Source organism: Melozone crissalis, unplaced genomic scaffold (genome assembly GCF_028551555.1).
Source record: "Melozone crissalis strain CALT ecotype California unplaced genomic scaffold, PUWL_Pcris_2 ptg000045l_1, whole genome shotgun sequence".
Taxonomy (NCBI): domain Eukaryota; kingdom Metazoa; phylum Chordata; class Aves; order Passeriformes; family Passerellidae; genus Melozone; species Melozone crissalis.
This window is the reverse complement of record NW_026535823.1, coordinates 3,635,203-3,662,058: the sequence shown is the minus strand read 5'-3', so window position 1 is coordinate 3,662,058 and position 26,856 is coordinate 3,635,203. Positions and strand designations below refer to the sequence as shown.

The window sequence follows — 26,856 nt, the reverse complement described above, 5'->3', positions numbered from 1 at the left end:
CAGTGAGCTGAAAGGGGAGAAAGCAAAGGCAGGCACTGTTTATGTGTTTGGTTTGAGCAACTTTCTCTAGAGTTGTTTGTGGGTCCTAGATATTGTTATCAGTTCTCTTGACAAATAACAGGATGTTGTAGGAATGGTGGCCTTCTAGAGGTCAAGATAACAACCTGCCTGCTATTTACTACTCTTCATCCTTTTCTGACAGGAAAAAGGCTGCTAAAAACACTCTATGTATATTCATGGTGTGTGTTGTGACCTTGGGAAGTCACATAGTCCCACCTCCTGCTCAGAGGAGGGTCCTGCTGAGTTCAGACCAGGTTTCTCAGGATTTTGTCCAATCAGATCTGGAGGATTCCCAAAATTGGACATTCTCCAGCCTTTCTATGCTAGCCTGTTCCAATGCTTGCCTCACCTCACTATGAAAAGACTTTTCCTTGTGTCGAGTTGAAACTTTCCATATTTTATAGTACTGGATTTTGGAGTTCCAGGTGTATCTGTACTTATTGCATGATGTTTCTCCCCTGGAAAAATTCCCCTCATGGTTGTTGCTCCTGCAGCCTCCATGGTCCTTGCTGCTGTGTCTTTACAATTCCCAAGTTCAATTTCTTGGGAAAGCTGCTTCCTCTTTTGCCAGCTGAGATCTGGAAATCCCAAGTGCTGTGTATGGGGCATAAGCAGATAACAAGTGACTCTTGGCTTGAGTTCACTGGTAAGTTTAAGCAAGGGTTTCTCTAGGTTGGAACAGATGGGAAGGAAAGTAACCTTGTTGACTTCTGCTCAATTAAAAGAGAAAGTTTGGATAGCAAAGAAGAATTTAAAATATATTCACTAATGAGACAAATGGAGGAAAATACTAATTTGAAACTATAAGTGTATTATTGTTACAGCAGTTGTGTTAGAACTGGGAAATGAAACAAGTTGTGTAGAACAGGGGCTTCTGCAGTATCCAAACATCCGGGACTACAGATTCCCCAGATTCCCTGGTGTTTCCTTTCCTCTGCTGAGCCTTCTAGCCCCTTGTCTCATGCAGCTGCAGTAACAGTGTAAGTCCTGTGAACCATAAGAATGAGAGCACAAAATATGACAAACTACTCTGCAGCACTGCAGGACCTGAGGCAGGTACAGTGCAATGTAAATTGTCTTGAGAGGAATTTAACAAGGCCAGTGTTTAGAACAAATTTGCATAGTTGTAAAATGGCGAAATCTTAGAATATTAATGTTTGTCTTGTTTGGCTGAACAAATGGCAAAATTCTGGGCTTGAGTTTGTTTGCAGTTGGTGTAATTCAAGAACAGCTACATGCATCAATCTGCATGAAGAGTAATTTGTGTTAGAACATTAAATAGAAGACCAATTGCTGGGCTATTTCTAAAAGGCATGGGTTTCTTAGTATGATGTTAATGGTATAATTAACTTTTCTAAGGTGATAAAATTAAGAAAAACAGAAAACTTAGATGTTGCACCAGGGACATGCAGTGTTGTTTGGTCAAAAGGATCAGGATTATCAAGCTAAACACAGTGAGCAGGCACAAGGAATAAATATCCTTGTGGATCTCCCAGACAGCATCTGGACTGGTGGTTTGATGGTGTGGTCCAAAGGGTAGGGTCAGAATTTGGACTAGGGCTGAGTTGGGTGTTTCATCCATTCTTTGGAGCAGCAGCTGGGCAGCAAACAGCAGGATTGGCCACAGGCTCTGATCCAAGCACACCTCTGTCTTTCTCTTTCACAGCAGCCTTTGGAGCTGCTGCCATATGGATGCTTCTGTCCTCAGTGAATCAGTGCCTGGTGAAATGGTATAATCTAATCCAAACAAAACTTCCTGTCACCAGTGAAGGGCTGGTGGCTGAGTAGCCAAAGCCTGCTCTTGGAATGCTTTTCTCCTTCTTTCCAGCAATATTTTAATTTTGTGGCCTAACACAAACTGCCACATAATGCAAATGCTTTTAGAATTAATGGCAACTTGTTTGGTTTTGAGACAGGAGTGTGTTTTGTTTCAGGAACTGGGATTACCAAAGTTCAAGAATTGAGCAAAATATTTTAAATATGGTTTAGTTTCAAATGTGCTCTATTCTTACAAGATTTCAACTTTGAACCAGCTTTATGAAGGCTTCATCCATTGGTTATATTTACACCCTCAAAGTGCATATAAATATTAGAATAATATCCAAAACAAACTGTCAAGACAAAGCTATTAAGGAGCCTCCAGCAGGGGAGGATTTTGTTGTACTGCTCTAAATAACAGAAATGGCTTGCTTTTTGTCTCTTCTGAATATTTATAGAGGCTAATGTTTCCAAAGTTACCCACATGAGCCATAATTTCTCTGTGCTTTTAGTAACCTTTACCAATGCAAGAAGGATGTTGTTGTGAAAGGGATGATTGGTAGGAGCTGTCTGCTGTGCATGTCCCTTCTGTCCCTAGCAGGCCAATATCATCAGGTAGAAAAGCAGTTGAAATATGCACATATATGCAATGATTTTCCTGTGTTTCTTTTGCTGTGTTAATCTAGCTTTCTCTGCTGGGATCAAAAGTAACTATTACTGCTAAAATTATTGCTCAGGAACTGGCTTAGTTCAAGTTTCCTCAGCATAACTCTTTTCCTCTGCTTCCCTCAGTGCCCAACAAAGAAGCAGTCAGGTTAACAAAAGTGCAGTGGGAAATCAGGTAGGCACCTAACAGAGAATGGATAATGGCATGTGCAAGTTAATCCAAGCTGTTTGGTTTTCTTGGCTGCATTTTCTGTTTTAAGTGTATCATTTACCTTTGTTTGCTTCAAACATACATAAATGTGTCCTCATTGCCTTGTTTTGCTGAACTTTTCAAAGCCACCTGACTTCCATTGTTATCATCATTTGCTGTTTAGCATTTCTGCTGCTGCTTGCACTGCTGGTGAGTGTCTTCCCTCCCATGCTGTTCAGTGCCTTGAATCCTCATGTTACACATCGGTGTTTTGTCATTAACTGCAAACTTGTGAATTTCAGAATCCCAAATGCTGGTGAGTACTTGCCTGTGTGTGCTTTGTGTGTTTTGCTACTCCTGATGTGTTCACAGCTCAACTGCAGTGAAAGGCAAGTCAGCAACCAACTGTGGATTTGCCTTTACCTCTTCTGAAACCTTTCAGCTGACACCACACAGTTGCTGACTATGTACCCTAGGCCTTTCTCAAAATAAACAAAGAATAAGTGGTTGATGCTCTCAGGTTAATTAGTATCTTCACTGAGATTCATTAATGAAATTGTTTGTTTCTTTTTGTCATGTAAGAATATGGGATTGATTCTGCAAGGTGCTTGGTGCTCCTGAGCCTGCCTTCCCTCTCTGCTTTTGTGTGGCTGAGGGATTCTCAGTACTTGGCAGGATCAGTCCTCTGCTTAACACGAGATGAAAAGAAGCAAAATGTTACAATTTGGAGAGTTTCTGCTCACTTTGAGGTTTTTGCAAAGTCTTAAACAGAAAAACAATTGTTATGGAACTAGTATATACTTGAGAATGAAATAAAAAATTTTCATAATAAAAATTACTAAAAATAAGACAATGAAATTTTCTTCAATTACCAGTATTGTATATCTTCCTGATGCTTTCACATGCAATTTGGTCAAACAATGCTCAGGAGGTTTCACCACCTGGTCAAAGATTTCAAATGTGGCAACTGAGTTTAGATCCAAGCGATAAACCTGAAATTTCACAAAGTCTCCTATTCTGCTGCTGCTGTAGACAAGAGTTCTTGGCAAGAGTTATAGTCATCTTTTTGGAGCTAGAAATTCAATCTCTTCCTCTCACCAAGAAATTGCTAGTTATTTTCAGGATATTTCTTAAAATAATCCAGCAACTTCTTGGATTTGATGGTTCCCCACAGCCTGACCAACATGAGTGGCATTTTTGATATAATATATGGTTTGGATTAAAATGAAAAAAAAAACAAAACACAAGCCCTGGAAGGTCCAAACACTGCAATAGCTTCAAAGAGCAGCCTCTCCCCTCTGAGGAGAGATTTCCTTCTTATCTAGCTGTGCTGGAACATGTGTCAAACACAAGGACTGTCATCACTTTGGAGTGTCCCATAAAAGGAAAAGCAACCAATTATCTGGCTCTTCAAAAATACACAAATAAAATGAATGATTTTTTAATTGAGTGAATGTTTTCTCTCTAAAGAAGTGAAGAAAAAGCTTGGCGTTTTAAATTCAATGTTGAAACTTGGTTACTTGTGGTATAAAGGACTTTGCTGAACCTTTTATTGTAGAGATAATAAACAGATGTTTGTAAGTTGATTGTTTGGAGTTGAAAAGAATGAGAGAATGTTTCTGAAATAAAACTTCATTTTTGCAATTTGCTATTTCAGGGAACCAATCTACCGCCTTCAAGGCAAATTGTACGAGCTAAGTTCTGTAAGCTTTATTGTTGCTTTTTCATTTAGCTTCTCAGAGGGCAAAATTTGTCTCTAACTCATTGGTTTGTCAAATACTTGCTGCTGAACTATTTAATGTTAAGCTGTCTTGTCTGTAACACTACCTCAACAAAGTGTAATTGCAGTTCATCACTTAACTGCTACTAACCTGCTGTTACCAGTCTGAACTAGTAGAACTTAAAATGTTGTAGAAGACTTTGCATCAAATTAATATTTTTGTAGTTTAACAAGTTTCTCAAACTAAAATGACTAATTGGTGTTTATTTTATTATATAACTGGAAAGCAGTTTTTATCTGATGTGAGTGCCTCTATTCATAGTAAACCTCTCTTTGTAAGGTGGGCAAATGAGTTTTGGTAACCAAAAGGAAACATTAGCTCTGGTGTAAATGAACATGCTGTTTATGGATACAGGTACTGTTCTTGGTGGTTTGCTTATGTCAAGGAATTACTTTGCATAGAAAAATGAGTTTTATGATTGAAAATATTTAAAGCCTTTTTAACATTCTCTTCATAGCACCAGGAGGATCAATATATCACGGACAGACTCTTTTCTAACCCTTCCACTTCATGAGTAAATAAATATGTGAATGTCTTTAATATTACTAATTAGAATTAATTGTCTAAACTGCAGTTAATTTTATAACATGTTACAATTGGTTCAGTGATGGTAAGGTGTAAGAAATAAATTTGTATTGTGTGTATTCTTTGGCAATATCTGTGATAAAAATGTACATTTTTTCAGTTTGTTGCCATAATCAAATTCTATTAGTTGTTGTTTTAAAGTAAATTTATGTTCAGTTATGGAAAAAGGCATCACTGACTTTAGCAGCAGTTGAATGGCACCCTGTGGGGAAATTAAGGTCACTGAATTTTCCCAAAATAGTGGGATGCTCATTTGCAATAATTTGCTTTTCTTTTTTAGTAGCTTGCTTTAGGCTGGAATGATGCAGATAACTATTAACTATTTCTGTCTATCTTGGAAATAAGACGAGCACAGCAACACCTTATTTTTGGACAATAATGGAAATTCCTCTTAGCATGTTTTTCTCCTTTTTCCTCTACTACTAATTTATCCTCTCACACTTAATCTTTGGCCTTTTTTTTGTTTGTCTTTTCTTTGCTACCGCCTGAGGTTTTGACCTGACTCCACAAAGTTTCTTTTTAAGCCACAGGTTAGTCTGTCTTCTCATTTGCTTGGAGTGCTCTGTGCAGTGCTTGGTTTTACACAGCACACTAGCAAGGCTTGGCTCCTAAAAGCTGACCCACTCTTAATTGTGTGTGCTGTGTGCTCAGATTTGTTTTGGTGGCTAAAATTCAATGTTTTAAACTCCCCTTCATGATAAAACTTAAGAGATGAAAGTGTCATTGCTCCATGAGCCCAATTGCTGTGTGTGAGAATGCAAGACACTGAAATTATAGAGGATTACATATCATTTATAGGAGATTCTGTCCTGTGGCAAAATCTGCTGCTGTGCTTGAAGTAGCCCTGTAACTGCAGAAGGGGCTTGATGTGAACTGTGAGTTTCAAGGCACTGTCCATGTGATGTGGAGGTTTAGGTCTGAGGGGTTTGTTTGACCTGCCTCTCCTGAGTGTTACACCAACAATCCGATTAATTTTCTGATTAATTTCCTGATTAATTTCTTCTGGACAAGTAGCATTCAGACCCTATCAGCTGGCTTGAGCTATAGTCCTAATAAGTAACTTTTCCCCTTGTAACCCCCTTTTAAAAAATTTTCTTTTAATCCTGCTTTGTAGCATACTTTGCTGTTTCTTTTCTTCAGATATACTTAAATCCTATCATCTTGCATGACCCAGGAAATAAATGCTTGTAGAATTTTTTTAATCAACCAGATGGAAATGGAGACTTGTGCCATGGTCAGTGAGGTGGTTATGAAAAATCATGGCAAAGCTGTTCTGTTAAGAAATGTCAATATTTCTATGAAAGAGGTGATGCCCATGAGCTAACACATTCAAAAAAATTTAAAATTCAGCAGCATGAAACCTGCTGGTTTTGAGTTTTCACTTTATCAAGTCTAGAGGAGTATTGCTGTTCTAAATGGCCTTTATTTATTTTTTAGGTTAATATCCTTTCATGTTTGACGTACCTCAATCTTTGTTTAACTATATTTGGAAGTATATTTCAGTTTTTTACCCCTGAGAGCTTTGCTCCATTAAAGACTAAATTTTTCTTTAAAGCAGACATTTTTTTGGGACTTCAGCCTCTGTCACAAGTTTTAAGTTATGTAATTCATTGTGCAGTGATTTGTAGGGAAGCAATGTCACAAGATCTTGTTGTGTTCAGTATCAGAGCAGATCTGATCAGTTTATGCTGGGACATTTGGCAAATTACATTGAAATACTGTAGTAGGTTTCCCCTCTAATATGTTCCAGCTTCTGTAGTGTGAGGATCTTCATGACTGAATCCAAAGAACCAACAGCTTCCAAGGATGCCACCCTGAGTAGTTTTTGTAATTTTTATTCTCTCAATGTGCTTACTGTTCAGTAGCACATGTTGTAATGGCAGTGGTTGGAAGATGGAGGGGTACTGGGAGTTGTGTTCTGTGCTCAAAATTATTTCAGTGGAGTTACACAACACAACTTTAATGGTGTTACATTTGCAATTACTGCTGCTTGTGTTCTTGTGGGAGTGTCCAGTCTCATGATTCTCACTCTTGTGTTTCTCTCTGCCCAATTTAATGTATTTCACCTATTTTGAAGTCATCCCTCAAATACTTCTTTAGAGAATCAGAAAGTGTCCCATTTCTTTCAATATATTTCTTTTACAAATGCCTTATTTGGTTTAATGCAATTAAAGTCATGCAGCAACACATAAATTGTGCTTATTGTGTCAAATCCTGCTTTCCTGTTTATCCATGAAGTGGTGAAGGGTAAGAACAACAAATATGATTTGGGTTTTGTGCAGCTGAACTATGAGAGTGATTTCCTTCTGGCTTGTTCGTGTGCATTCAGGGGCTCTGAGTTTCATTTTTCAGTCACCCAGATTAGGTATCAGGATCCTGAAGGAAGGAACTGTGTCATCTCTTGTTCATCCTGTGCATGGAGTCCAGCTGCCTCTCAGAATATTGTCTGCAGTAGCTTCTGGCTGTGCCCCTGTTTTTCACCTTCCTGAGGTTCATAACTTGTCACTAACATCCGCTCTGCCCAGAATGACATTTAGAAATAGGATAGGAAAGAGTGAAATGGATCTCTCTGATACAACCCAATGAGAAAAAGAACTATAATGAAACACAGTGCTTTCATTTTTCAAGCTGAAGTGCTATAAAAAATAGCTAACACAACAGTTTAGAAAACTCCAGAATAATAATTCTCCTTCAGAGTTTTTTGAACTTCAAAAATGTCTTTGAAAATCTTACCATGTTATTGCCTGTGGAAGAACACTTCTAAAATATGACTGTTTGTTTTTTTTGTTTGAGAATTTAGCCAGAGTCTAAGGTGTCATTCAACTTCTCTGGAAAGTGAAACTATGTTCCTTAATCTCACTTTTTCTTGCATTACACCTTGATCCAACATCTCCCTCCCCTTTATGTCCAACACTGATGCTGAGTCTTGTGTAAGTGTAGCTTTTTGGAGTTAACAGAATGTGCCTGGGAAATGGGCAAATTCAATGAAAAGGACATGAGGCTTAGCACACTAAGCTCATCTTCTCCCTCTTGGTGGCCCCTGGAACAGCTTCCTAGTATTTTAGATTGTTGTGACCTGTTGTAGAGTCCAGGATATTTTAGAGAACACAAAACTCTGTTTCCCCAGAGAGGTATAGATAAACAGGTCTAGAAATTTCACATGAAAAGCACACACCCAAATATTGCTGTAAGTTGGTGTCCTGCTCTTCTGCAGGGTTGTGGGGGAATGACAGCTGGATCTAATCCTCAGCACACAGGATTTTGGAGGAAACTACTGGCCAATTCCTTCCTTTATGAACCAGTGACCAGAGGTTGTCCTAGCAAGTCAGCTTGCTTCTGTCCACACCCCATGATGGTTGCACATTTGTAGGGAGATGTGTTGGATTGGAGCATGACACAATTCCTACCTTAGAAGTATTGAAACCTTCAGTTCTTCTTAAGTGCTTTGTATAGTTTAGTATTTAAAATGTTGGCTTGGTCTGTTCTGAGACCTCTACCACAAATGCCTTCTTGTGGAACTGAGAAAATGGGACTCTTATGAAGTTGTTACAGAGCCTGTGGTAATGGTGAGGGAGAGGATGGAATAAGCAGAGAGTGCTCCTCCCCTTCCCTTTGAAGTGCTCATCACCTGTAAGGTTCTTGAACCTGCTGCTTAGGTGTCCTGCCTGGTGTGCGTCTGGAAACCACCTCCTTATCTTCACTGCAATCTGTGTTCGAATCTTTTACCTTCCCTGAGATATTTCTCCAAAACATTTTTCTCCAAACCAGGTGCTGGTCAGTCTGCCTGGGCTTCCTGTGTGTGGATATGAGCTTTGCATGGAGCAACATGGTATTTTCAATTGCAGACAATGTGGTTCAACAGCATCCTCTTTCCCAGCCTTTTTATAGCATGGGAACATGTGCTGTGAAGGGTTTAGTCTGCTGCACAAATACAGCTCCCCTTGCTGCAGAACTCAGTTCGAGTGAATGCAGAACCTTAATTTTGTTGATTTTTCTCTAATATTTTTTCCTTATAGTTCAGCGCAGAAAGAAAAAATAGAATTAGTTGGGTTCCACAACTTGGCCTGTGGCAGCTGCCTGAAGGCCAGTACACTGGCTGTATATCCATGTTACTTGTTTCCTGTTAAAAACTTACTTCAATAAACATCACAAATAAAATGAGGATTTGATGGGTAACCAAGTTCTTATCAATGTTTCCCTTGCACTTAGGCAAGCATTCCATGTGTGTCTGCACTCACTGATGCCCCTCTCCACTTAGGTTCCCCCTTCAAAAACCACAAATATTAAAAGTCCTGACCCACTTTTGTAGAAACCTTTGTGGAACAGGTTATTCCATCTAATCTACTTGTGCCATACCCTTGAGTCTGTTTACAGGAATCATGTCCTGTTCTCTCATCCCTTACTGTGGCTTCAGAACCAAACCAATGCTCTCTTAAGTTTTGAGCCTGTAAGAAAATCTTTATATTTTGCATTGTCAGGACTTTTCTTACACTGCTGGCCTGGTTGGTAGTAAATGGGAAAACACATTTATCTTCCTTGAAATGAAACTGATACTCTTGGATTATGTGCATTTCCATACCATTTCCTGCTTTTCAGGTGCAACTTCTTTGGTTTAGTTATCAAATAGAATTCAGTCCCTCACCCTGTGCAGAATCAAAGCTGGTTTTTTTTAGGAGCTTGCATGAACATCCAGGCTAAATAGGAGTGAATTCTGGTTCTGAAACTTCTTTAGATGGGAAATAGATAGTGAGCCATGTTCTTCTTTGGTGAGTTGTTGGTATTGGAGTTACTGGTCTTGTGAAGCCCTGTGAGAGGAACGTTGGTCTCATAGATTTCTTTAAATACAGGAGGAAACTCATGTTTGATCACACAAGTAAATGCCTGTGGAGATTGTTGAGAGGATTCTGAAGGGCTTCTCTGAGCCCTTTTTTGTCTCAGTATTCCATTGGCAACTGAAGGGTGTTGCTGTGGGGAGAAAGAGAAGAGCTGAGGTTCCTTCATCTGTGATTAGGAGAGTTCTGTGGTCTTGTTCAGAGCATGATAGGAAGGAATGTTTGCTCTCTCATTTATATTGGAAAACAGTGGCTGTTCCAATAAAATGGAAAGTTTCCATCTCATCTGTAAATGAATTTTCATGGTTATTCTCTTCTGCTGGGGAGTTGTCTAATTTCTCTTTCTCTGTACATGCTGTAGCCTCCTGATCTTAGTATTTATAGGTATGTTCACATCTGTTCTTTCATCTTTGGCGTGTATCTATTTTCTAAAATTTTTCTTTACCTTTTCTACCTCCCAATTTTTGTTGTTGCTTAAGGTTTTTTCCCTTCTTTTCTTTTTCTCTTTTATCCTATGAGAAGAAAATGGCTCTCGCATGACTCTCCTTACAGCTTCCTGCCTTAAATTTAACTTGACTTTAGAACACCTCTCCCCTTTGTCACTCCATGCAACCACTTCTGAAAATCCCCAGTGTGTCAGAAGCCACTCACTTTACCAGAATTTAGGTGCTTTTCCTGGTATCCACCTTTAGGGATGACCTTAACAATTAGACCAGAACAGTGTAGTCAGAGATTAATTGTGTAGGCTTTCAGAATATGTTCATATACAGCAAATAAATATCTTCAAGCTTACCTGATCCTTATCACACTCGCTGAAGTACAACATTCTCATAGTTTGACTTCTCTCTTTCTCCAACCTTCAGACTGAAAATGTAGTACTCACTTCATTACTATTGTTGGAATGCTGCAAAAACTCTTGACTTTCTCAGAGACTGAAAAAATGCACCTGTTTGTGTTTCATTTAGCAAATCTTGATTTAAAAGAATGAATGCAGCAGCAGAACTCTGTCAAGTGAGAAATGAACTAAACTTGTACCTGACTGCACCTTGCATAGGTCATCCGGAAAGGCTGGCTCACCATCAACAACATTGGCATCATGAAAGGAGGCTCCAAGGAATACTGGTTTGTCCTGACTGCAGAGAGCTTGTCCTGGTATAAAGATGATGAGGTAAGGAATGAAGAACTTTTTTTTCTATTGGGGAAAACCCCAGTATTAATACAGTATTCTGATATCAACTTGAAAAATTTAATCAGTTTGTGTAAACTTGAATGGAGAGATTGTTTTAAGGTTTTAGTTGTGTTCTTTAAATTTCTGGTTTGATTCATAGAGAATGCTGACTGCCTAAGACTTCTGTTGAAATGCTGACAACAAACACAGGGTGTGGTGTGGAGTATTTTTGTTTGTTTTACTTTTTTCTTCTCTTCCTGTGATTTCCACACATTTTTTTAAAAAAGGAAAAAAAAAATCTCAGGATGTTTTGAAATACTCTGCTTATTGTCCTATCCTTGCTTTGGTTATTCTTGAACATCTACTGCAAGTTGATCATAAATTGTCTGGGTAAATTTACTTCTGAAAGTAACTACAGCAATTGATTTAATGAAAACAGCTGTTCTCTGGTCTTGTGTTCTGAGAGGATGCAAAGCCCATCTGCAGAGTTCTCTAGCTGGTTGGTGTGGACTTTCAAATTTGACAAAAAATGCACCTTCTTGGGTGATCAGTAAATCTGAGGTGAGTGATATGGAAATGAAGAAAAGGACATCCTCATTGCTCACTTTGCATATATATTGTTAGGCAGCTTGTCTGTTCTGTTTGATGACTTTTTCAACTGTGTGTGTAATGATACATTTTATCCAAGTCTCCAGCAGTATTTTGAAGGTTAAAACAGGAATATGTGTGCCATCAGATTTATGGTAAAGCCTTTGTGACTTTTTTAAGGTTTGTTTTGGTTTTTGTAGAAAAATGGGGCTACATTTTAAAAAACCTATTATTTCCTATTTGGGTTGTGCCCCAAAACAATTTGAAATGTTTTTAGTAAGAAATTATTGATTTTTAGGGTGAACCAGTTCAATGGATGGAAGAAGCACAGGTAAAGAGAAAGCTTTAAATGAGCTCCAAAGCATCACTCAATATTTTCATCTTATTCTAAGTAATAATCAAAACACTGGCTGATCCCAACAAAGCAGGTTGATGGGGACTGTGCACATTCATATTCTCTTTAAGCTACCATGGTATTTTACTGCAGTGGATTCTCTGGAAGCCCTGGGAAGAGGGCCTGCAGTGCATAAGGGAGAGTGCTGCAAATCCAGGATGTGGAACTCCATCAGTAATGCTGCTGGGGGTGGGAACTGTGCTCAGAAATAAATTTTTCCCCCATTCTGTAGCCATTTCAGGGTACACCTTAAGGCAGAGGGACAATTTAGGTTAATCTTGAGGATTTTGCCCCTTGCCCTTTTATTTAAGTTTTAAAGGGATTCAAATTTAGTGTAACAGGAAAACCAGTGCATGTCAGGCAGAGGGGAGGAGCCAAGGGACAGGTGTCAAGAGAGGAAATTTTACTCTCAGATTGCTGAAACAGAATTTGAAAAAACATGCAAAAGTGGCTTTATGATTTTGATAATTTGAAACTGTTGGTTTTTGTGATCTGCCTTGAAGTTACTCAAACCAGCTTTCTTAGGTAAGATACAAACAACTGTAACTAAAACAAGCAATGTGGCAAAATTAACACACTTGCTGTGTTTTGTCTCAGGCAGTTGGAGGTGCATCCAAGATGAGGTGGTTTTGGTGTTGTTTTTTTAAATCTGATTTTTGTTTAGTGGAAATATAAAAACTCCTGAAAATCCCAACAGTACATCTTGTGCTGTGCAACTTTAAAAATAAATAGTTTTGACAATCTGCTGGGGAGAGTCACCTGGGAAGCTCATGAAAGTACTCAGAAAGAAGTGGCCACTGTGTGATTTCCATATGCATATTTTAAGATAATGTCTCTTAATTGCCAAACAATTATGTTTTGAGAGTCATGGAAATGTCAGTAGTTAATTCAGGCCATGGGAGATCACTTAGGGATTTCTTAGAGTGGTAAGAAAATAATTGCATAGCATAATAGCAGAGTACTCTTCCATGCTCTGCTGGTGAAAGAAGTTGCTCCTTAAATGCAGCTTAGCTGTATAATTTCATTATTCTCTCTTGGAAAAGAGTTTATAAAGTTATGATTTTTTTTGTGTTTGTTTGTTTGCTTGGTTGGTTTTGTTTTGGTTTTTGGGGTTTTTTGTTGTTGTTTATTTTTTTTTTTGTATTGGATCTTCTCAGTAAGACTGAAAAATCAGTAAGGCTCCTCAGCTGCTGCCTGCAGTGGCTGTGTGGGGGTGTTTCCCCCAGTGAGATGTGCAGTCTGGTGATGTGAGAAGTGATCCTTGTGTTTGTGTGTCTGGCTGTGCCCTGCGAGGTCGTGGGGAGTTCAGAGCCCCAGCCCTGCTCAGGCTGCCTTTCCCTGGTTCAGAGCCCCAGCCCTGCTCAGGCTGCCTTTCCCTGGTTCAGAGCCCCCAGCCCTGGTTCAGGCTGCCTTTCCCTGGTTCAGAGCCCCCAGCCCTGGTTCAGGCTGCCTTTCCCTGGTTCAGGCTGCCTTTCCCTGGTTCAGAGCCCCCAGCCCTGGTTCAGGCTGCCTTTCCCTGGTTCAGGCTGCCTTTCCCTGGTTCAGAGCCCCAGTCCCTGCTCAGGCTGCCTTTCCCTGGTTCAGGCTGCCTTTCCCTGGTTCAGAGCCCCCAACCCCTGTTCAGGCTGCCTTTCCCTGGTTCAGGCTGCCTTTCCCTGGTTCAGAGCCCCAGTCCCTGCTCAGGCTGCCTTTCCCTGGTTCAGAGCCCCCAGCCCTGGTTCAGGCTGCCTTTCCCTGGTTCAGAGCCCCCAACCCCTGTTCAGGCTGCCTTTCCCTGGCCTGGAGCCTTTCCCTGGCAGCTGGGGAAGGTGCAGGGTCAGCTCTCACCTGGCCTCCCTTGCCATGCTCAGGAGTTTGTGCCCTCAGTGCCTGTAGCCAGTGCTGCAGCAGCTGTGTACCAGAGAGCTCTGACAATGTGCTTTACAAAGCTCCAGTGCCTGCTGGGGCCTCCAGGGCTGTGTACCCCCTCTAGTGTAAGCTGAGCCTGGTTTTTAGTCTGGAATTTGCTCTGAGAGCAAAATCACTAGTGGTGGCTTGCTAGTGCCGTTAGAAGGATGTAAATTCCTTTGTGAGGTGCAGCTTTATAAGTGATAAATCCACAGTACAATGTATTTAGAAGCGAGTTGCTATGGCAAAATATTTCAGATTTTCCTGTATGATATCAATATTAGAAAAGAAACTATTGGTTTATTCACACAGTTTTATTTGTCAAACATACACCAGGATTTTATTCCTGATGAGAGGGATTCCGTGCCTAAGAATGCATTTTTAGACTTGCAGTTCTGGAAATGCCAGGTTGGTGTTGATCAGTGTGCTTAGAGAAGTTACAGTATTGGTTCTGGGAGAACTGACATGGATTAGTTTCTGATCCTGCATGCAGTTGCTTCTGTTTGTAACTTTGCTGTGTGAGCAATACCCTGACTTTGAGCTTTTGTACTTAAAAACCAAGCAAGGAAAGTGCTGTGTACTGGCTTTGAGGCTGCTGTAAACAAGTGCAAGATCAGCACACTCTGTGACCTCACAAATACAGATTTATTTTGTAGCATATTCCATGTAATCCCAGTTGAAGCATTGTAAGGTATACCTATACACACAAATTATTAAATCTGAGCATTTTAGCTCTCTGTTGTTGCTGTATTGTTAAGTAGCAGTTACTAAGGTTCATTTGAGAGTCTACCTGCAAATCTGAAGTTTGTGAATTAGCCACTTCTGCATTAGGATGAAATGGACTTTGGGAATGTGGAATGTCATTCTAGCTTGTGAATAAAAAACCTCATCACTGTAAAGATATGGATGCCATTTGTGAAGTGGTGTAACATTGTTACAGTGCACGGTCATAGAATGTGATTTTATTATTCTTTCTAAAGCATCCAGAGATTTCACTGGCATTATCGCTGTGCAAAGGATGCCAAACTGGACAGTAGAATTAGAATTCCTAAAAATGTGAAATTTACATTGATGGGGAAAAAAATCTCCTGTAGTCTTACTTCCAAAGAAAATATTTCCATTCTGTTTCAATAGTAAATTATATTATTGTCAACATCCAGTGATGGATGCAGTTTGTATTATAATTTCACCGTTTGTTCCCAATTGTAAAATGATGTGAGATTCGAGAGCGAATTTATAAAAATCAGGGAGGAGGTGAGAGAGTGCAAAGGGGAGAAGTTCCTCTAAGGTCTGACATTGTGTGTGTTTACAGAATGAGCTTGCCACACAACAAGCTGCTCTTGGCCTCTGTCAGGGAGTTTTATCCAGCAGGAATCGAGCGATGCCTGGGAAGCAAACAGGAGGACAGAACATCTGGAGGTGCCGCAGGGCCGCGGGTAAATCCAACTTACTGTTAGAGAGCTCCTGAACACAGCTAGGAAAAGAGTACTATAGGAAGCACAGTAAGAATTTCAGCAGTGGGTTTTATTGTACTTGACAGGCAGTGCTGCTGTGACTCTGGGCTTGGTGACTGAGCGGCCGTGTGAGGTCCAGAGGACTCCTGGCTGGAGCTGGTGCTGCAGACGCTCTGGGCTCTCAGAGCAGGGTCCCACTGGTGGCTGTCCCTCAGGCTGGGTTGTCATGCGACTGCCTGTCTGTGCCTGCTGTACAGGTGAGAGGATGTTCTGCACAGCAAGTGTAGACAGGCAGACACATGACAACTCCGTCCAGCCAGTCCCTTGGAGCCATCGCCGCTGCTGTGCAACGCTTTGTGCCAGTCCACTTTGGGGGGCGTTTGGTGGGGGGAACACACATAACAGAATTCAACTTTAAAACATTGGCAGCTGCAGAACAAGAAGAGAACTCGATTTTATTCAGAAAAGAAGCTTGGTACATGAGTTATCATTGTGCTGACACATATCAGGGATGTGATTTCAACAGACTGCTCACGCTGAACATTTGGAAAAGCAGAAAGAACCGAAGCCGTGGTTTATTTTATATGCGATTTGTGCAGGGTTTTGCCTGCACACTGTACTCACACATAGTAATTTAACCAGATGTTTTTACTCTTCATGGAAGCACAGAAATACTGAAGTTCAAGATAAAGGATGTGTTTATACAGTGCATATTTTCTAGGAGCAGATAAGTACAATAATCTGAGATGTTAAAAATAAAAATCCTTCTGTATAAATGGTGGCTGCAACTTGCACATTAACCCCATTGTAAGGAATGTGCTGGAAAGAAAACTGATTGCATTTTTTTACTAATATGTGATAGCTGTACATGTATTATATTCCTTTTAGTATTTTGGTTTGCATGTTATCTAAATTTTGCTTTATCTCAAAACCTGTACTTTCTGACAAAATAAATTAACCTCATAAAACTTCAGCAAGTTTTTTTCAGTCAAATACAGACTATACTAGAGATCAAAAACATGCAAATAGCATCATTTCACATCACAAGATGTGCTGCTCTGCTGAATTTTCTCTATACCCTGTCCCTACACACAGTGACTGTAATCCAACTTTGCAGTGACATTTGCAACATTTCTGGCATATTGTTTCAGAAGGTATAAAACCCACTGGAACCTTAAAGGGGGAAAAGAATAATTGTATTAATTTTCTCTACAGATTAAATGTTTCTGATTTGTAATAGTGTTCTTGAATCTCTGTTGCTCGCTAGTGCCACCATAGGTAAGCAACAAAGCTGTGCTTTCAAACCCTTCTCAAACATACCCCATTCAGAATACAATTTTAAATCCAGCCTGAAAACTGATTATAAATTACCAGAGATTAAAGGTGGGGATAGTGCTGAAGTTTTATATTAAACTAATAATAAGTCAATATGTAATTATTCAGGTGTTCTGCCTCTAATAATTTTGCTGTAAAAAATAATACGCATTTCTGTTAATATACAAATTGACTATACAAGTTAAGTTTATCAATTACATGAATGAAATTTTCCTTGAACTTAACAAGGTGGAATAAGGTGTCTTAAATAAATGAATCAACCACAAAAATGGCTAACTAATTCAGAGATGAAAATTTAATTTCAATACATTAAATACTTTGTCTTTATAAAATGCTTACTTAAATTTTTATAGCTAAAAGTAAAATTGTAAGGGTATGCTTTAACTTGCCATTTCTTCCTACCTGCTTTACATTTTGAAGAAAAACAGAAGTGGAAAATTAGAAGTATTTTTAAAATAGATATAATACACTGATTGTTTCATAGATTTAATCAGATTTAATTACTGCATTTAGTTGCTAAAGAAGTGAAAAATCTTTCGTCTGGAAGAAAATTAGGTCTGACTTTCTGTTTTAGGGATGCTTCTTGAAATAACAGAATTGTACAGTCAAAATTGTTGGCAACCTATAGTACAGAACATTGGAACAGCAGAAGTATGGATTTTCTAAAATAGGTTTTCAGTTAACAACTGTCTGGGAGGTTGTGCTGGGAGGAAAATCGTAAGTGGAAACTTTGTGCCGTCTTTCTAATAACTGTACTCAAGGAGAATTCATCAAAGAATCAGCAAAAAACTTTACATCTCGACAGAGGCACGTTTGTTTTCCCTTCAGTTAATTCACTGGGTGCTGCTAGACATGACTAGATTAATATCTCCACTTGATTTTTAGTTAAAAACTGAAATTCCTTGAAATTGTAGTTAACTTGCTTAAAGGGCTTAACATTTTTGTGTGCTGTGTCTGGTTGACATACTACGTCAGTAAAAGACTATTTTAGAATATTCATAACAAAAAAGAATATTTTAGAATATTCATAACAAAAAAATAATCTCATGATTGCCAATATTATATTTACAAAAACTTATGTTAAAGACCTGACTTTAAATATTGGCACATTGGAAACTGAATTGAGAGATGAATTCCCTCCAGTAGTAATCAGGACTCTTTATTTAAGGGAAGGCTGTTATTTTTAGATACTGCTTTGCAATGCTGTGTAAAATGCAGTACAGAACTACAGTAGAATAATTCAGGAAAGTTTCATTCTTAACTCTGGCATTTCCTGTCTTTTTGTAGGTTTAAACCTGACCCTTAGTAGTATTTCAATTAAGATTATTTTTTCCCCCTAAATAAAGTACAGTTCAGGAAACAAAGCCTTTTACAAGTAAAAGTAAAGTTATGCTCTTGATTAAAATGTCTTATTTTAAAAACCCAATGCATTAAAGTTTAGGGCTTTTCATTTTCCAATCTGCTTAACAGATTTTGATTGAAAGTTTATAATGAGCATTCTATGTAGAAGCCTGGAATTTTTATGCAGGTATTTTGCTATTTTGGTTATAATATTTTCCATCTAGAAATGATACTTGGGTGGTCTGGAGGCACAGTGATAGTACAGGAAGGGGGGCAAGGAGCGTGGGGCGGGTGGCAGTGTCTTCATGCTCTGAAAATACAGATGCACTAAATAGCACTGGCAATGCTCATGCAGGAGGCAGCATGCAGCTTAATGACAAGGCAGAAAGATGGCAAATGACATGGGTTTTTAAAAAAGTAACTAGTTTTTTTCACATTTGGATGCTTATTTGATCTATATTTATTTCTGTAAAGTTAGCTGACTTTCCCCCACCCTTCTCTCTCTTTTCCTTTGATTTTTAACATAAAAGGAATAGTTAGAAAAGTCTGAAATATTTTCTTCCTCTTCCCTCTTTAATTTTTTTTTTTGAGTGCACTTAAATAAGATACACTCCCTAAAGATGAAAAAAAGATCTATTGTATTGAAACACTCACCTATTTTAAATGTTCCTACTGGCTTCAATGTGCATTTTATGGTAATATGTATCAGTTCATACAACAGGCTTAAGCATTGGTATTGTCCTGGCTTTAGAGAACTCTCACCACGATTAGTATGCATTGGGTCCTGCTAATTTCTTTTTTTATTCATTACAAAAAGTAATATTTGATGGTATTTTGTTTTTTTTTTTCTTTTGAAATATTTATATGCAGCCTGTTTGTGTTAGTTGGCATGCCTGTTTAAAGAATCTTGTTTTATAACTATTGAAATATCTTCTCTGTGACTATGATCAACTAGAAATTGTTTAAACTAAACCAGCAGTGTTTTAAGAACCACAGAATCATTTAATTCACTTTGAAAATGTTTTGATTACTGGGCTGAGGTCGATATACTTCCTTATTCATTGCTAACAATACAGCCTTTCTTTCCATATCTGCTGCTTTGCACTCTGCATTTCCCCCCCGCCTCCTTTCCAAGCCCCATGCCAAGGGGGCCTCCTCGATCTCAGCCTTACAGTCTAAAAATGTAACTTTGAAGAGTCATGGGTGTATGGGAGGGGAATCACTTCCTAAACCCAGAAAGGTCATTTAAAATAAAGATTAATGCAAATAGTGGACTAGAGATAAGAGAAACACTCGTTCCATATGTTTCCATCGTCCTTGCTTATTTAGCAAAAGTTAACACAGGCTATCTGCAACGCTATTTTCATGGAGAGCCTATTATTCCCTGGATAACAGTATTTCCTTCCTTAATTTCTAGATCAGAATTTTTAAAAAAAGTATCTTTGCAAGTAAGCATTAGAGAGAAAAAAAAAATTGCAAATGATCATATTCCCCTTGAAAGCAAAACTGAGCGAGTTTCTTAACAAGATTTGGAAACATTTTTCTACCGCTTAAGCAAAATCTTAGTCAGAAAAGGTTTTCCGGTTTGGTGATGCCTAAGACAGCAATCATATGTAAAGATTGAGAAATATTAATGCCAGTTTGACTCTAGTTCCATTCCTTTAATTTCTTCCTATTGCTTCAGATTTTCTCTTAATAACCACAACTATACGTGTGTTGTAACTCCACTTTAAAGCAGAATGAGAACAAAAATTCCCTCTACTCATACTATAATGGATTAAACCCCACTAAATTAATTCTAAAAATAATCTTCTGCAAAATAAATAGAAGAAAGGCTGAATAACTTAAAACTGTGTATATACATTTAAAAAAGAGGTTTTTGGTCAAAAGAAAAGTTTTGCTGGGAGGCAGAGGGAAATGACAGTGCTAGTCCTTCCTTTGTAAGCTTTAAGGCAGCCAGTCCAGGCACCATCACACTAACACTACACGACTAGTCCTCCCCAAAACCTCCTCTATTGATTATCAAAGGAGCAATGGAAAAGGTCAGCATAATATACAGATTTTTTTATTAAAGAAATCATAGCATGAAGGCTGTCTAAAATACAGCACACCTTCTGCAAAACCGGCTGGTTGCAATGCTAATGACTGCATATTTATGCTAATTCTTTTTACAGTACAGCTATTCCAAGCCTTCCTGGCAATAATGAGCACCATATAGGTGGGATTTTTTCCCGGTTGCAGTAGTTTGTTACTACTGTTAACTTTAGGGGAGCTGACTCTGGAGTTCGGCTGGTATCAAATTGCAGCCCAGACTTTTTGTATTATTTTGTCCGTGGGGATTTCATTCAGCCTCAGGGTTTTTTTCCCCTACCAGGACAGCTGGAAATTCACCAAAGCAAACTTCTGCATTGGTTTACAAATTCCATTTTTATCAGTGGGATTCAGGACAAAGTAACTTATCATTTGGAATGGTAGAAGAATTATCAGCGATTCAAAGTGCACATGAGAGCGGCAACAATCGATCGGTCCTGATCATTCCCATGCAATATCCAGCCAGGTATCGGGTTGGAAAGCTCTTTCTTCCCTTTTATTTATTGAGTGATTTATTTTCCATCACATCCTGAACTTTAAAGGGTAATTTTTCCTGACAATCAAAGATTTTATATTCTACAGGGCAGAAGTCTAGTATGGAGTAGTCAGTTTTTCTATGATTTCCCTCCCAGTTTTCATTAGCACATCTAGCATAAGTTACTTGCAAAGAAGTTTCAACTGCATATAAAAAGCTAAGTACAGTTTTCCCAGAGGTGATATAATATATTTTACAATAATATAAAATATTATTCATGCATTCTTTTCTAATATTTTATTACTTTAAGCAAAAATAATTTTTAAAAAATTGATCTTCAGATCATAGATCACAGGAGCTATTCAGAATACATACTTCTAGCAAGCCTAAGAAAAAAAATTATATACTTCTTAAATATTTATACTGAAAGCTTCAAATAAAAAAAAAATTAAATTTACCTTTTTAGTTTGTTGGGGAATAAAGCTTTATTTTAAATTAAAAAAAAATTAGTAAAAAAGAAATGACCGACTTTAGCTTTACTGCTGTACACTTCTCTAGGCAGTGTACCTCTAGGCAATATACCTCTCTCATTTCTTGCATGGCTTTTAGTGCACCATCAGAGCTCCATCTTTCTTGCAGTGATGACTGGAGGAAGGGGGGAGGGGAGTCACCTAGGTTCGCCAGGTCATAGGCCAGGTGTTCTTCCAAAGCAGGCCTTACCAGAATGTCTTCCCCGCTTTATTCTGCAGTCCTCCTTTTTCACAGTGTCCCTTAGCGTTTCTTATTCCCTAGTGTGCAAAACCTGTGAAGAAAAATACTGGATATGAGATCTGAAAGGAGCAATGAGTGTCTTCTCCTTGGCAAGAGCAACTTGCGTCCCCAATAGTCCACGCCGCCGCTTTGCCTTGCCCAGTCTAACCAATGTGCAGACTACTGTACAACAGCATTGTCCTGAACAGGTAGTCTGAACACTGGGGCGACGGAGCAGGATCTCCGGACGCGTCTATTTATTTATTTTAAATCCTCTTTTAGTCTCGGGGAAAAACTGCCTTCCTGCATCACGGGTTGTGCTCGGCTCTCGCTCACACTCTGCAGCACTCACTGAAACACACTGAAGTGCTGTGATTTCCAGTCTTGACGTGGCACATTTGCAGCAGACTGGGGATCTGGCAATGAATTTAGGACCAGGAAAAGGGGGAGGGCTGGGCCTGAGAGTCCATATATGGGATGATGTCACCCTGGGGAGGTTTGGGTATGCACTGTGCCGCTGGTGAGACCGCTAGAATTGCCTGCTCTCAGACATGGGTCTGTGTATAAAATGGTACCAGATGTTTTAGTGTAATGTTAAGCAGTCATTTCATCTTCAGGCCAGATTTTTTTCTTCAACTGGGCAGGAAGTGGGCCCCAGTATGGAAAAGCTGTAAAAAGTCAAGATGTACAGTTTCACTGCAGCCAACAGAGAGCGAGTTAATGTAGATGCAGAATTTGCTCTTTTGTGAAGGCTGAAAAACAGAATTTATAAAAAGGATTCTGCTCAGGAAGCTAGTGTAATAACCCCGTGCTTATTTTCTTTCTTTTTAATGACTCTAGTTGCGCTTTTCTATTTTGGCATTTCAGACCAAGAAAAGGGCAAATAGGTTCATTTTTTCTTGGAACTGTCAGCGGCATGCAGGCTGCCGAGACTTGAACAGTAATTAGAGTTACTTCCTGAAAGTGAAGCCCCCATGAAAAGTCTGGAGAAATGTTCTTTGTCATAGCCTCTACATGAGTAATTAGTTCCACATGTGGCCTTCCTATTTCCCTTCAGCTATTTTGGCTGGCTGGTTGAATACTTTGCTATAGCTCAAGACTTAAAGAAGCTTTAAAGTTTTCATTTCAAGCATCCACTGTGAAAATAGCTATTTCTGGTGTCATAATAAATTGCTTCTGGTAGATCAGTACTATTAGGCCTGGCATTGTTTTTCACTGGTAACCCTGCTGGTCCCATTTTTCTTTTAATGGTGCTTGGTGGAATTATTCTGCTGAATTTTATCTTTGATGTTTACCAGATCTATTGAATTTTGCCAACTATGACTTTACCGTAGATTTTAAGATATTCTCCCCACGGGCAACCAGCCTTGTTCTCCGGTAAATTTTTTTTCTTTGTTACTCATTCTGCTGAATCGAAGTGTTGTACTTAGATTGGTTTTGTTGTGTGGCTTTTTTTCTTTTTTTAATTTGCCTTAGCCCTTGGTCTAACACAACAGCTGACAGAACAAGTTAACTCTTCTCAAGTCAAACCTGAAGGTGATTGTATCTGGGTCTGGGTATGCACTGGATGCAGGTGGTGCCAGCAGTTCTTTTTCTGCCTGGAATCCTGAGACAAATATCAGTGTCCTGAGAGGTAGATCTCCACCAGCTTCCTGGACAAGAATGTGTGTAAATCTAAATGTGTTCTGTGAGCTCTAATGTCCTAAATAACTTCTGCAGGATTTGGTTCTTCCTAGGTGCTGGCAGATTATGAGAGCTGTAGCTCCTAGAGGTGTACACGGGGCAGGTTGCAGAGCTCTCACTTCAGGGAGAATGGAGGCAACAAATTTGGATTCTGAGGAATTGGAATTGGAGTCCAGTGAAAAGGAAAAATGACCTTCAGGCTGCTTTGTGGTGATGGCAGGCCAGGCACTGAGTGGCTGTTTCAGAAGGTGCATCCTCCAGCTCTCCTGTTTGGGTCACAGGGGGCTAACATGTGTCCAAGCAGTGCTGGGGTTTCTGTTTAATTAGCAGAGGTAAAGGTTTGGAGAGGTTTAATGTGATGTGTGCTTTGCTTTCTTATAACCAGCAACAAGTGTGTCAGAGAGAATGAGTTGGTGGGCAAGGGCTTTTGAAGATAAAACTGTAATAAGGGAGAAAGTAGAGCTACACACCATGGATAAACCAGAGGGCTCCTTGTCTGTTCATCAATTCATGTGTAGGGACTGGCTTTTTTATGGTATTCCCACTTGGCACTTGCCTTGTGGAAGAAGAATACAAGAATACATTTTGGGAAGACTGAGGAGTGATTTTTGTGAGTGGGACCCTCAGTAGAGCAGTCAGATTTTCCCCTGTGAGGAACTGTCAGAGATTAATTACTGCATGTGTCACCAAGAGCAAGAAATTACGTTGTCAAGGAAAGACAAGCATTCCAGGGGTCTTCTTTCCATACCAGCAGAAAGGGACGTAGGTTGAATAACACAGAAGGCAAAACACTAATGAACCAAGTAGGTTTAGGGCTGAGGGAAGTGAAGTTTGGAATCTTGCTGCCAAGTGCAGCAGCTTTAGTCTGTGAGTTTTTTCCGAGATGGTTAAATAGTACCAGAATAGCTGCCCACACGGCCTGGAAATTTGTTCCCTCTAAGTTTTGTTTCGTGGCAAAAGCAAAGCTTCAGAGGAATGAAGGAGAACAGGGGATTTGGGTTGTTCTGGGAGCCCAGGAAGATGCTAAAGCCTTGTTGGGGAGAACCTCTAATACAGTGCAAAGCCATTCAGACCTCTAATGCACTTTTCCCTCGCTTCCTAAGGGCTGCTCAGCTGCTTACCCGCATCTGTCTTAGGTGTTTAGACCAAATCCCTCCTTTTCCACTTGATTTCTGTTTGGAAAGGAATAGGCCCAAAAAGCAATTGACATTTCCATTCCTTCTGATACCAAGTTGAGACTAGACTTGAAATATTTGAAATCTTTCACTGAATAGCTCCCCATCTCTACAGTGGGATTTGAACTGCTTCCAGCCAGCTTCCGAGGCTGTCCTGTGCTTTCAGCCATCAGGGCAGCAGCGTGGCAGGCTCCACTCAGACAGTCAGTATCAATAATAAACTGTTTCCCATAGTTTATACTAAGTGCCTTCGAAAGATAGTGATAAACTTTCATTTTTCATGAGTTTATCATCATGCTGATGTTCTACTGTGCCTATGAACTCAGCCCCATGATTAAATTATTTTCCACAAGCTGACAATATTATTTGATTTTTAACTTGGAGGAAACTAAGGATTTTGAGAAGTCTGATTTCTTCATTAATGCTAATTTGGAAGACCACTATGAAAAAGAAAATAGCTATATTTCTGCTGGATTGTTTTCTTCTCCTGGCAGACAGCAATGTAGTGCCAGGCCTTTCTTCACACTGAATGGGATGGACATCTTAGAAATGCTCATGAAGTGTGTGGGTAGCACAGGAGCTGTGTGCTCCTTGTTTGTAAAACATCCCAGACTCCATTTCATGGTGAAGTGGCTGAACTGCCATTAGTGTGCGTTTTTTGCATTAAAGTTGCTGTAGAAAGTGTCTGGAGAATTGTAAATTTTGTATCTCTGCTTTGTAAAAGCACTAGATATGATCCAGGGAACTCCAGAAGAGTAAGTGGGTGTCTGCAGCTGATAAATGAGTTGAAATAATAGCAGGCAATTGTACATAGCTATTTTGGAAATTCTCAAAGAGAAAGTCGTCTGCCATGATTTGCTGTAGCTTTTTTTGCACATACAGCAGCAAAGGTTAACCCTTTTTGGTGCTCAATAAGCTAAATCATTATTTAAAAGGATTAAAAAGAGGTAGGCAACAATATGAGCAGGCTGTCATTGCCATCAGAGCACAAAACCCCTGCAAAATTACCTCCAGGGTCTGTTTTGGAGCTGAGTGAACAAAGTGAGTAGAGAATTAAATGCCAGTGAGAGTGAACAAATGCAACGAGTCCCAATTGTGTTCACTTTTATGCAGAGTGCTTGGGGTATGGATAAAAGAAGGAAGATGGGGATAAAGCAGGGACGGAAGAGGTGAGGGTGGAGGAAGCAGCAGCACATAAGGCAAGAGTATCAGATTTTTGTTTCTGTGGAGGTTGTGACCCTTCTGCTATTGAATATCACTTATGATTGGGCAAGGCCTAATGCAGTCCTGCAATCCTGTTGCTCTTGGTCTTCCACTGTAATCAGACTAATTTTTTTAATTTTAAATTTACAAAAAAGAAAAGTTGTCCCTAAGCAATATTGTTCCTTCTGGCCAATGCATGTAGGCATGACTGGTGCTTTTAAGTAGCTGTGCCCATTGTTATGAGAACATGCTATTGAAGTGTGGTGCTCATTTTCAGCTTGTCCCATCGTCCTCATGTGTTGTTCTTAGCATTATTTGTGGTGTCTGGAAAGATTGTGAGGCTGGCAGGAGTTTAACAGTGCTAACTGAAGCCCCCTTTGGTTGGGACTCCTCTGTGAAGGTTGTAGGACTGCCCAGAGCCACATCTATGTGCTGCACAGTTTTCCAGGCAGTCTGGTCTCAGTATTGCAGTCAGTGATTTGATCTTTTATAAATTAGTTTAGTACAGCTCTGGACAATGTTCCAGCCTAATGCCCCTCTGTTGTGTAGTTCCTGTAACACATAATGGACTGGTGAAAACCACAGTCTCTAAACACTGTGTTCCCTGTTCCCAGTCCTTTTTCCTTGCTCTATCCCTTGTCACTTGTCCCCCTGTCCTCTCCCTTCTCACCAGACATGTAGTTTGGATGCTTTAGGATATTTACTCTTTCACCTTTTCTCTGCTCAGTTCCACATTTCTGCTCTATGTGCTTTGTCTCAAACTTTGTTCAGGTTTATGGGAGAGGCACAAATGGGGAGAAGGCAGAGCTGGAAGGGCTCAGTCCAGCTATTTTGGATATCTGAGATGAAATTCATAACAACCACGTTCAGGAGCCTGTGTTTCCTTTACCTTTGGTGTGCAGGGGACAATTCAGCACCTCTGAGGTGGACACAGATGGAGAGCCACTGCTGATTTCTGTCCTCCCAGCTGTGAGGAACCCAACTGCAGGTTCAATATTGATGCCACTTCTTTTTGCCTTTTCAGCAGCCTGGTTATGTTCACCCTGGTTGTAATATGTGCATCACCTTCTAGTCTGTATTGTTCAATATTTTTTCTGCTTTTCTAGCCAGTGGTCAAAGTTTATCAATGAATAACCTGAAACACTGCAAAAGAACCTGTGTAGTACAGAGCAGGTATTTTCATGTACAGCTGACTTTGTGCTCACTGTGCATTTTTCAGCTTAAATTGTGGATATGCACTCATACTCATATCTAATATAGTATACATAAAAATCCATTATTATATATATTTTAATATCTAAACTGATATTTGGATAGTAAATTGATTTGAGGGAGCCGTGTGTGCTCAGCACAGTGGTAACAAGTGATCATAATGACTGGCAATGTTTAGATTCCATATAGGTTATTTCATTCCTGCTGAAAAAAAAAAGAATCTGCCTT

At 39.5% G+C, this 26,856-nt stretch overlaps 1 protein-coding gene across 3 annotated transcripts in view; it reads left to right on the top strand.

Annotated features, from left to right (window-relative positions):
- DNM3 (dynamin 3) overlaps nucleotides 1–26,856 on the top strand; it is a 168,008-nt gene that overhangs the window by 37,978 nt on the left and 103,174 nt on the right. The window contains exons 13-15 of one of the 3 annotated variants that reach the window (XM_054286142.1): nucleotides 2,611–2,659; nucleotides 5,553–5,570; nucleotides 10,927–11,040. In XM_054286142.1, coding sequence (XP_054142117.1) covers nucleotides 2,611–2,659; nucleotides 5,553–5,570; nucleotides 10,927–11,040 — 181 coding nt within the window. Of the gene's footprint in view, nucleotides 1–2,610; nucleotides 2,660–4,331; nucleotides 4,362–5,552; nucleotides 5,571–10,926; nucleotides 11,041–26,856 lie in introns of all 3 variants that reach the window. The other 2 variants (XM_054286141.1, XM_054286143.1) reach the window with 2 other exon arrangements.